Source organism: Sinocyclocheilus grahami, unplaced genomic scaffold (genome assembly GCF_001515645.1).
Source record: "Sinocyclocheilus grahami isolate Dianchi unplaced genomic scaffold, SAMN03320097.WGS_v1.1 scaffold681.1, whole genome shotgun sequence".
Lineage (NCBI taxonomy): Eukaryota > Metazoa > Chordata > Actinopteri > Cypriniformes > Cyprinidae > Sinocyclocheilus > Sinocyclocheilus grahami.
In genome coordinates, this window is record NW_015505860.1 from 81,606 (window position 1) to 93,643 (window position 12,038).

Sequence of the window (12,038 nt, forward strand, 5' to 3'; positions counted from 1 at the left end):
TCACAAATGCAGACATGGTTTTATGTTTACGCGGCGCGATGCAATGTAACGCGTAAAAAGACAGTATAAGTTATTATAATCCGTAATTATGTCCCCACTGGATGCAACAAATGCCTCGTTTATAATGGGTTTTAATGTTTTTGTCTCGTCGCTCCAGCCGGACAAGGCATCACAATATGGCAAGGGGCGTAACATTTCCGTCACATGCTTGAGGTATTTGACCAATCACAACGCACTGGATAGCTGGCCAATCAGAGCACACCTTGCTTTTCAGACCAATGAGCTTTGCAAAAATCGACATGTTTCAGAAAGGTGGGGCATAGAGGAGAAACATTAATGTACAGTATGTGGAAAATAATGTGTTTTTTGAACCTTAAACCGCATAAACACAATTCATTACACCAAATACACAAAATAATGTTCTTTTTAGCAACATCAAATGACCCCTTTAATACAGATACACACATTTTATCATCCGCCAAGCCTGATCAAGTCTAATCACTTTGAAAGGTAACAGCACACCTCTCCTTGATATGCAGCACAATTTGAGTAATCATTCATGCCTGTAGGACAAATTATGCAAATGCAAGCTAAAACCTTATTATAATTAACTATGAGCAATAAAAATAGTGAATCTTGTCTTAGCATTACACTATTAATAACTGTAAACATTTCTTCTAAATTTAACCTCCATCTGTTTCTCCAACTAAATTTGGACTTGCTTAGTATGAATGACCATATCACAGTTTGTTATTCCGGTTTGTCATTTATTTCGCATTTGTACAATCTTCTGAAAAATGATTCCCCTCTGGAGCCCGATTAGTGAGCCAAGAGAAGCCGTGCAAGGTCCATATGGACCTGTCAACTCCACTGCTGCTCTGAGGATGCTTCATAAGCCACTACATGTGCATGAGGTCTTACAAATCTATATCCTCCTGAGACCCAGCTATGGAATTTTTATTGTAGTGGACATTATATTTTAGTGAATTTCTCTGAGACCTCACGTCACAGTTTTAAGTCTGGATGTCCTGTAAAGAGCACATTCAGAGCTTTTCAGAGATACCAAATGTTTGGAAGTTTCTCCATGGCCACTCCCTCTGCTTGGTCTTTATAAATGGCTGACATTAATTTAGTGATAAAATTGTACATCCTTATGGAAATATGATCATATTTTGTAATTATCATTTAAATCGGATTAATTTTCAAATTGTTTGTCATAAATCAACATCTCAGGAAAATGTTATAGGATTTCAAACCAAAATATGACTTCCTGTTATGAAACAGGATATTGATTTCATTACATGTCCACTGTAGAGGACACCAGGACTAAAAGCATGTTTATTATGCCTGTTGGGAGACACAACAAATGAATAGGAAAATAAATGATATATCAATATTCTTATGAAATATTAGATATTATTATGAAAATCTGGCCAATTATTACTCCCATTATTACACTTCTTTTTTCAACATGCTGTCCCAACAGCACATTAATATGCAAATTAGGTACAGTGTATAGATAACATTGTGTTCAATGGGAAAACCAGTTTATGGAAATTTTACACACATATTGCATAAAGTAAAATGGTACAGTATATAAAATCATTTTGTTATATCTTTTATAACATAGTTGAGAATCATCCTTATACAAAGTTTGGTATAAAAAAAATCCTGAAACCTAAAAATTGATTGGTGATTTTTTTTTTTAATCCCATTGTTTTTGCCTTTTCATGTCTATTCATGTCATTTTATTTTTTTAGAAAAACTGTCCTCTACAGAAGACGTAGTATAACATGAATAAAATGTAATTTTTCAAAAATGTTATTTTTCCATTTTTTTCTTATGCTCTAAACAATGTAAGCTTTTTTCTGGTTCTCAGGAGGACATACATACATCTATATAATATAAAGTATATTATATACAAAACATAATAAAACGTAATAATTTAAATACTAAATAACATTTTTAATGAAAAATCTCTCTCTCTATGTGTATATATATATATATATACTGTATATGTATATATATGTATATATAAATAATAAAAAATAATTACATAATATAATGTTGCATTTTTATTTTATGCAATTTAAATATACATTAGAATATTATATTTCTTTACATATAATATAAAAACAAGATATACAGTATAATATATAAAATAGCGTTTCTTGATCCAGTTCTCTCCATAATTTTTTGCCATTGCTCCACTTTCAAAAATTATATATATATATATATATATGTGTGTGTGTGTATATATATATACACACACACACACACAATATATATATGTATATATACACATATTTTTATGTTTTATGCAAATTTAACATAGATAATAATTATACATAAATAGATTTAATATATAATATAAAAAATAATGTCTTGACCCAGTTACCTCCTCTTCTCTCTTTGCTAGTCATCTCCCCACTTTCCTTAACAAAAAAGCATCTACAAAAAACTAAATTTGCTGTTTTCTGGACTGTTTTACCCTTTAAGGTTTGAGGAACAAAGGAAAAAACACCTGTTTGTGTTCTCTGTGACTTTCTGACTTAGAGCATCTGAGAGAGTGATGAAAAAGATGGTGAAAGATACACAAACAGACAGTATCAGTTCTCTCCATCATTTTTTGCCATTGCTCCACTTTCAAAAATTATATATATATATATATGTGTGTGTGTGTGTGTGTGTGTGTGTGTGTGTGTATATATACACACACACACAATATATATATATGTATATATACACATATTTTTATGTTTTATGCAAATTTAACATAGATAATAATTATACATAAATAGATTTAATATATAATATAAAAAATAATGTCTTGACCCAGTTACCTCCTCTTCTCTCTTTGCTAGTCATCTCCCCACTTTCCTTAACAAAAAAGCATCTACAAAAAACTAAATTTGCTGTTTTCTGGACTGTTTTACCCTTTAAGGTTTGAGGAACAAAGGAAAAAACACCTGTTTGTGTTCTCTGTGACTTTCTGACTTAGAGCATCTGAGAGAGTGATGAAAAAGATGGTGAAAGATACACAAACAGACAGTATGCATCAATATTAAACAGATTTAATACTAACTGCTCCATCTCCATCAGCTGCCAAGACACCACTTCACACAGCCGGGGAGACAAGAGAGCAGTCATATAGTTTTTGAGTAGACTTATCAATAATGCATCGTAAGCTTGGTGGAAAACGCCCCCCCAAGCTTCAGCAGTGAGCGGATGACTCAGTCAAACTCAAGCAATCGCACCAAAGGAACAAGTCCTGCAAGACCTTATTTAACCTCCATCACACTGTACATTATTTCAAGCTTTCTTCAAGGTCAATACATCAAAGACCTCAAACTCTGACATTAGGCTTTGTAGGAATCTAAAATCAGTTTGGACAATCCTGTATAATATATCATGACTTTAAACTTCTCTTGACAAAGTAAAGGCACATGCTATGTTAATCCTGTGCAATGAGCGCATATGAGTTCAGTGTGATTAGAACTAATGTATGTTCACATGACAAGCGCCTGGAGAGAGACAGGAAGCACAGGTCTTACTTAATGAAGGCCGGAGGCATGTCTCTCTTCATAATCTTGTCTTCTGTGGTCTGTACTGTCTCCTTCCCCACCTGAGAACACATGTAAAACAAGCTTGTTTACAAGATGCATAATGAGACCATTAAATGCATTTCTATTTTTATGACACCAGCCTCCACTCAAAAAGGTTATACACACTCATAGGGAAAAGATTCAGCCCTCAGACAGACCAGATTGACACAGCTTGTAAATGGAGTCGCTCTGAGTGTCTGGACACAATAAGGGCCTGTGTGTCTTGGATGAGCCCTGAAGCTTATCTACAACTCGCTGTCTGGGATGCTGCCAATACTTCCAACTGTCCAATCTGAAACAACAACCCATGCTGCTCATCTGCCATTATCACACCCAGTTATTGAGTATTTCCAGAATGAACACATCGGAAAAGGAAGATGCAATCAACACATCTACAAACATGTAGTTAAAAAAATTAATAAAATAACAAAAAAATTGCAAAAGAAAAAATGTAAAAGAAGACTAAACACAAAATGAGAAACAAAACAAAACAAAAAAAAGTTAAGGTCTAATAGTTCTAGAAAAAACTACTGGAATTGCTTTGATTTTATGATTTTGCTATGATTTTAATTTAATGTTATACCATGTTATTAAACTCTTTTCTGATTCAATGATTTATTTATTTAATTAATTTTCATAAATCAGTTCAAACTGTCTGTCTCATCGATTCAAATCCCGTCTCTGAGTCACTGAATCACACAAAAAGAGAGATTTTTTTGCTATAATCGCCCAACCCTATCAACCTAATCTGAAACATGATTCTTAAGTTTCCAAGCAAAGAAAAGTGCCCCCAATTCTCTCTTACATCACAGCATAAACACGGTTTGATTTTTAAACCATAACCCCGAGGTGACAAGATATCAGACCACACACACATTGCTCCCATGCACGTGGTCTATTTGCCCTTTCACTGGACATCAGGAATGACATTACAGTGTCCTTCTTTAGAGTCCACTAATGCAGAGATAGCAGCGTAACAGAGAGATGTTTGTTATCTCCACACGGCACATGGCCACTTCCCGCCTGCTCTTTTTTCCAATGATGTAATTACACTGAGGCAGTCACATTCATTTCTATATCCTCCATCTCTGAATCATATTTGAAGAAGATTTTAAAGCTCCCACCAAGCTTTTCATGATCTGACATTTGGAAATATATATATACACACCTTTTATTTGATTGTAGCAAGGAATGACAATGAAGTGAGAAACAGGTCAAACAGACGCAAGTAGTAAATAATAGAGTGCATTGATTCACAGCCGATGACCTGCTAAGGACCATTGATCACATTGGAATGCGCAAAGCATGCAGTTGTGTATGGAGGATGGTGCTTTTGTAGTGCAGAGCGCTCTTTTACAGAGTTCTAATTGGGTGAAGGGGATTCATAAATAAGGCTAACTGGGTTAACTGCTGGGCTAAAGTGGGAACAGAGATCACATATGCACACACAGCAGCCAGTCACAAACATCAACCCTGTGCACGCTGTGAAGAATGCTTCATGGCCTGTTTGGTAGATGTATTTCACAGAATTTAAAGCCTTAAACATGATGTACCCTTCCAAAAAAAAAAACATACAGTCAAACTGTCGAAGAGAGTTGAATACTTGCACTTATTATTTTCAGTGTATCTGAGGCTTATAGTGTCTATTGGTACCCGATATATTGAAACACTCTTCTCAGTGGGGCCTCCACCTTACGTTACTCTTCAGATACTGACCTGCAACCACATTCCACACAGTTATTCTTAGCCCAGTGTCCTGGTCTATAAGGCCATCCGAGGGGCAAGAAGTAATGGTGGTAAATAAGAGCCCACTACCAACTTAGTGTGGGGTTTACAAGCACCAAAGAGTCTAATGCAACCAAAGTGACAGGTGCACAAAATATGTATTTAGAACGATACTGAATTAAGTATCCTATTGCTTCCTGTATCTAAACTCAGATAAGGGAAATGGATTCTTAATTAAATGGTATGTTCACTGATTTTCAACCAGCTTTTTATTGTTACAATGCCAATGGTATAAGTAAATGAAGAATGCATATTATTTTTTCATTTTATCAGCACCAAGATATTCCAGTTTATTTGTCAGCAAATAAATGGTTTTACATCATCCAATGGACATTTTTGACAGGGCTTTTGTGAAAACTACATATTATACATCCAAATTTTTGTATCCTCACTCATGGATAGTCTGATCAGGCCCAACGCATTATGGGTGTTGAAGTTTTCCTGCCTTTTTTCACCAGTCATTTTTCTCTGTTCTCTCTAGTCGTGTGGCACTTATTTAACTAGTACGTTGTCAAAAATGTCTAATTTTGGAAAAAGGGGTGTAAAAGTGCTACAGTAAAAACTTATTAATTGGTTAACTATAAGATACCTTACATATAGAGTGAAAAATATTACATTTGATGGAGCAATATGATAAACATAATAACAAACAACATTTCCAGAAGTCCCAGTGTGAAACATCACATTTGATTAAAATGTATTTTATTATTTTTTTTCCATTTATATACATTAGGTCATTTTGTGTACGATTTTACATTATTATAAAAATATTCATCATTATAAAAATTATAAAGTAAATGTTTATTGGCGCTTTTGAGTGATCTGAGTTATGATGATGATGATACATAGAAGAACAATAACTATTATATCTTAATTATACCTTATTCATTAATTTAATTATATCTTAGGAATCACTTTCAGAGTGATTTTTTTTCCAGTTAGTGAATGTTAGAAATGATGACAGCCAATCAAAATCCACTCTTTACAGGCCTTCATCCTGATGGTTTTGTCTTTGTGTGGGTGACACTATAGACTGTCAACGTTTATTAGCCATGGTTCATGGAAATAGATCATACAATTTTGCTGCTACATTTGATTTCACCACAAATACCTTTTTTATTAGCATTTTAAATGTACTTTTCTTTTTACAGCATAGTGACATGTGGTAGCAGCAGTGCAGCACAAAATCCACCTGTCCAATAATGTGATTTTAACAGGCAAAGGCATGTTTATTTATGACACTGGCACATGATTCTCGACTTCTGGGGAAGTCGTGGCCTAATGGTTAGAGAGTCGGACTCGTAACCCAAAGGTTGTGGGTTCGAGTCTCGTACCGGCAGGGATTGTAGGTGGGGGGGGGGAATGTACAGCGCTCTCTCCCACCTTCAATACCACGACTGAGGTGAGACCCTTGAGCAAGGCACCAAACCCCCAACTGCTCCCCGGGCGCCGCAGCAAAAAATGGCTGCCCACTGCTCCGGGTGTGTGTTCACTGCTGTGTGTGTGCACTTTGGATGGGATAAATGCAGAGCACTAATTCCGAGTATGGGTCACCATACTTGGCCACATGACTTCACTCATTCCTCTAAAGTTCATTTGTGCGGGTGCGGTGTGCGGGTTATACTGGACACATACACACAGTGAGAATGTGACGGCACCTGCAGTAAGATGTCTCTCACTCAGCCGAAAGCAGAGCGGGTGCGACTGCATTCTCTCTCCATGATGGCTGTTTATATAACAAGGCTCCTACTCCTACTCCTACTCATCTGTTGACTGTTTACACTCGAACTCAGATTGATTCCCACAACCTCCGCAAAAGACTTACGACTCCTTTAAAGGGAAGCTCTGCACACACGCTGGCAGATCCATAAAAGGTTAGACTTTATAAACGGCCCCTCAAATGCACATTTGGCACTTTTCGTGATGTTAAACAAAGCATACGGGTAACAGAAAGACAGACTTAAGAGGCATCAATGCATCGATTGGGTACTTTTGATGCAGAATTAATGCAGAGTGCTTATAGCAGTTGTAGCTTCACTAAAAGGCTGTTTGATCTCAGGTGCATTGTCATCTGTTGACTGTTTACACTCGAACTCAGATTGATTCCCACAACCTCCGCAAAAGACTTACGACTCCTTTAAAGGGAAGCTCTGCACACACGCTGGCAGATCCATAAAAGGTTAGACTTTATAAACGGCCCCTCAAATGCACATTTGGCACTTTTCGTGATGTTAAACAAAGCATACGGGTAACAGAAAGACAGACTTAAGAGGCATCAATGCATCGATTGGGTACTTTTGATGCAGAATTAATGCAGAGTGCTTATAGCAGTTGTAGCTTCACTAAAAGGCTGTTTGATCTCAGGTGCATTAGCGCTGTGATAATGGGTTTTGAGAGAGCAGCCCAGGTCAGCAGCAGCTGCTCCTGCTCCTGTCTATGAGGCCACTGTCAGATATCATTAAGGACAATTTCAGCAAACAGGACTGAAGAGGCCGGACTTAAAGAACTTGTTCATTGTGGACGATTACATCAAGCCCAAGTAACTAAGACCTCCATTGAGTCATGTTTTGAGATTTATTATGTGGAGAATGTTTGTCACTTTAGCAGATAATAAAAAGTGATTGACCAACATACAGTATTGGTTCATATTTGACCATTTTGAGGTTATTAGTCAAATATCACTACACTTCATTTCTGTCAGTGACCATTTGACTGATTAACAGAAGTGTTTCTTCATCCTTAGTCAGCTCTGTCAACAACTGAGTAAATATTGTATGAAATAAGGTATTTTTTAAAAGAAATTAATACTTTTATTCAGCAAGGATGTATTCAATTGATTAAAAGTGTCAGTAAAGACATACCATTGCAAAATAATTCTAATTCAAATAATAGAAACTTTGTTGTTCTTTTCAAATTTCTGTTCATCAAAGAATCTTGAAAAAATTCAACATTGATAATGATAAATGTTTCATGAGCACCAAATTAGAATGATTTCTGAAGGGTCATGTGACCCTGAAGACTGGGGTAATGGCAGCTAAAAATTTAGCTTTGCGTCACAGGAATAAATTACATTTTAAAATATATTACAATAGAAAAAAATTATTTTAAATTGAAATAATATTTCACAATATTATTGTTTTTACTGTATTTTGTAACAAAGAAATGCGGCCTTGGTGAGCACAAGAGATTTATTTATTTTTGCCACTCATAACATATTCTCTATAGTCAAGGCTGGATTTATTTTGTGAAGACGTCACAATGGAGACTTGCTTTAAAAAGAATATGCCTGTTTAAAGTACTTGAGGGATTATGGGAGCTGGGGGAAGCAAACTGCAAAGTAGTTTATGCTTGTGTCATCAGTGTAGGTCTTACTATGACATTGTGATAGATCTGTACGCATGACTAGAATTAACTTCAGTTCAACACATTTCAAAGGGCATCACCTCCTCTCACACAATCATTTTATCACTAAGGGAGTTTTCCCTGCGAGTGGCAATTCACTAATGTACTAGAGTTTGGCTTTGGGTTACTAGAAAATGAAAATGAATGAAAACAACAGCAGCAGTTCACATATACTGTAGTTCTGCACTACTGCTGACTCCAAAGAGAATCTAAGAGCTTAGCCATGGATGATATCAACAGCACACATTTACAAATGCATATGGACGGTATGCCAATGGCTCTCTTCCAAAGCAATGTGACAGACTTGGCTGAAAAGACAGACAGACAGAGAGATGGCACTCCTCCATGCCAGACCCCTGATGTCTTCTCCGTTAAGATCCATAAAAAGCATTCAGAGAGAAGGAGATAAAATAACTTAAACAGTTCATATCCAGGTACATCTAGTTGGCTGTTCCTCACTGGCTTCATTCCACCCAGCAATGATCATTAATCAGTTCAAGTTACAGACTAAGACCAAATATGGTTCTGGATTGTATCAATTATATCTAGGCTATATATTCTGCGGAAGCTTGAACTAGTGAGAGTCACCATTATAACAAACAATTACACTTTCAATTCTTTATTGGTCACAATTATAGGGCCATTATATACATATTAGTTGACTAATACAGTATGTATATATAATCTAATCTCTTACCACAATCCCAAAGCGAGAATCTAAACATAGAACAGTCTCCAAGATACAGACCGGTCTTTAGAGTGAGAAGAGATATAAAGCCTCTTCACTCAGCCTTGATTTCGAGGCTTGGCTGATGTGCTGGACACTTCAGCAGTAACAGGTGCCACACATGAGGGGGATGGGATGTGTCTCCACTCTCCAGTGAAGACGCTGATACCTTAGACTTCCTCAAGCCAGCAGGGAGTCACTTTCCCTGCGCATGAAACACCCCTCCAGCCACGCACTGTGAGACTGTGTTACTTCCCAGGCTAGAAGACCTATTTATTCCGGACACAAAATGCTCACTCCCTATTTGTGACTTACTCACGTACATTAGGAGGACTCTTTTTGCATTACTTTACGTAATGACGGCTGGGAGTAAATTATCTTGTTACAAATAAACAAGAAGAAATAGCCTAATACTGAAAGCCCTTCTGACCTTCGCAACACAGGTCCTGCTTCAGTTAAACCATATCCTCCTAGTGAGTGCAGACTGTATGCAACTCGCAATAGAATAGAATATTTAACTACAGGTTTACACTTATTAAAACAAATATGTTTCAGATGGCTGAAGGCATTAAAATACTTATAGGACACATTAAAGAACAGAACAGAATAAATGTTAGCTTGTTCAAATCAGAAATGTTTAAATCAAACTCATAAATAATAAACATGATTCTATACCTTTTCAGTATATAACACATATTACATGTGTTTTCAACTACATACAGCAGTAAACAGAGCACTCTGCCAGCAATCAAATTAATTCTTTAAAATATGTAATGCTTCAATAACAGACTGTTGTTGTTGTAACTTTCTTCAAATAGAGATTCCCTTATTGAGACCAGAGAGGAAGGAGAACATACCAGCAAGGTTCTGTCTGGTTGCTGTGGGTACACTGGGAAAATAATGGTACAAAACTCTTGGAAGTTTCTGGGATTGATGATTCTCTTTTTGATGTTTCCTGGAACTAACAACGTACTTTTCTAAACAGATGAACTCCTTGTACAGAGAAGAATACAACCCACCAATAAAGACTCCACTATACCACAATCCCTTCACCTTTATGATGCAAACTTACAATACTGTAACTACTAATACAGGATAATGCATTTAGGGAACATCTAAAATTATGACAGCATTGGAAAGTTTACAGCATGTCTTTCATGTCAATCATTCAGCTACACTCACTGTCAGCTATTGCATACAACCCTTTGAAACAGAAAAACTAATTTTTTTTTAGATCCAGGAACTTTACTATGTTTTAGGAGAGAAAAAAAGAAATCTGACACTGCCTAACTTCTTCCCTGACACATGCTCTGCCTCAGCCCATCGCCTCACTGACCCATCAGGACCATGTGTTTACATCCCCTATTATTTCCTATAGCCACAAACTAAGAAAGTCATATGTGATTATGAAACCAAACCCAGTATGATCAGTTTACAATTGGTATTTGCAATTCCTAATGCAACACATTTACCCGATCAGACCATGACCCTTCACCCTTCCATGATTAACAATCATTTTCACCAAAATACACAGTGTTATTGTTACTAAAACAAAGCAATACTTGGTGTCAGTCACTGTCATGAAAAAGAAACAAAATGACAAAGTTTTTTACCAAGTAAGGAAAACCTCATATTTATTATGAGATAGCCGCAATAACTGTGGTACCTATTTAGGAAGAAACTGTGGTTACCATGGCCATTTTTTTAAGGGGGGGGGGGGGGGGGGGTGTGACTCTTGTTGATTTTGATTGCTTCCATTGTCCTCATTTGTAAGTCGCTTTGGATAAAAGCATCTGCTAAATGACTAAATGTAATGTTATATATATATACATACATACATACATACACACACAAGACAGTGGACGTCAAAATTAGAGAACAACAATTTCTTAAATTTCAAGGTCACTGCTTAGTCCTATTTGAAATTGTTCTAACAGGAGTAGAAGGCCGTTTTTAAAGCATATTTCATAAATTAATTGTATTCTGAAGCACAGTATAAAAGTTTCTCTCAAACTTACCAAAATTGCATTTTTTTAATCAAAAAAGTAGTAATGTGAAATGTTAAAACAACTGTGTTCTGTTGTAATTTATTTTAAAATGCAATCTATTCCTGTGATGGCAAAGTTAAATTTTCAGCAGTCATTAGCCTACTCCAGTCTTCTGTGTCACCTGATCCTTCAGAAATCATTTTAATATGCTAATTTGCTTCTCAAGAAACATTTCTTATTATTATCAGTGTTGAAAACAGTCGTGCTACTTAATATTTTATGGAAAGTGTGATACTTTGTTTTTCAGGATTCCTTGATGAATAGAAAGTTCAGAAGGACAGCATTTAATTGAAACATTATGAATCTTTACTGTCACTTTTCATAAATTAAATGTGTCGATGAATAGAACTGTTAGTTCTTTTAAAAAAAAATCCTTTCACTAAAAAAATTACCCATACTTTTAGATGTGACCACAGAAGTGACTACTTGCAAACTGTATAACACTGTATAAATTAAAGTGCAGTTATATAG

The 12,038-nt window shown here is 35.9% G+C and overlaps 1 protein-coding gene across 1 annotated transcript in view; it reads right to left on the reverse strand.

Annotated features, from left to right (window-relative positions):
- LOC107559309 (vinculin-like) overlaps positions 1 to 3,930 on the reverse strand; it is a 46,738-nt gene extending 42,808 nt beyond the window's left edge. Inside the window, exons 1-2 of the mRNA XM_016243078.1 lie at positions 3,883 to 3,930; positions 3,555 to 3,625 (exon numbers count right to left, since the gene is read on the reverse strand). Of these exons, the coding sequence (XP_016098564.1) occupies positions 3,555 to 3,625; positions 3,883 to 3,930 (119 nt within the window). The remainder of the gene's footprint in view (positions 1 to 3,554; positions 3,626 to 3,882) is intronic.
- Between the last annotated feature and the right edge of the window lie 8,108 nt (positions 3,931 to 12,038).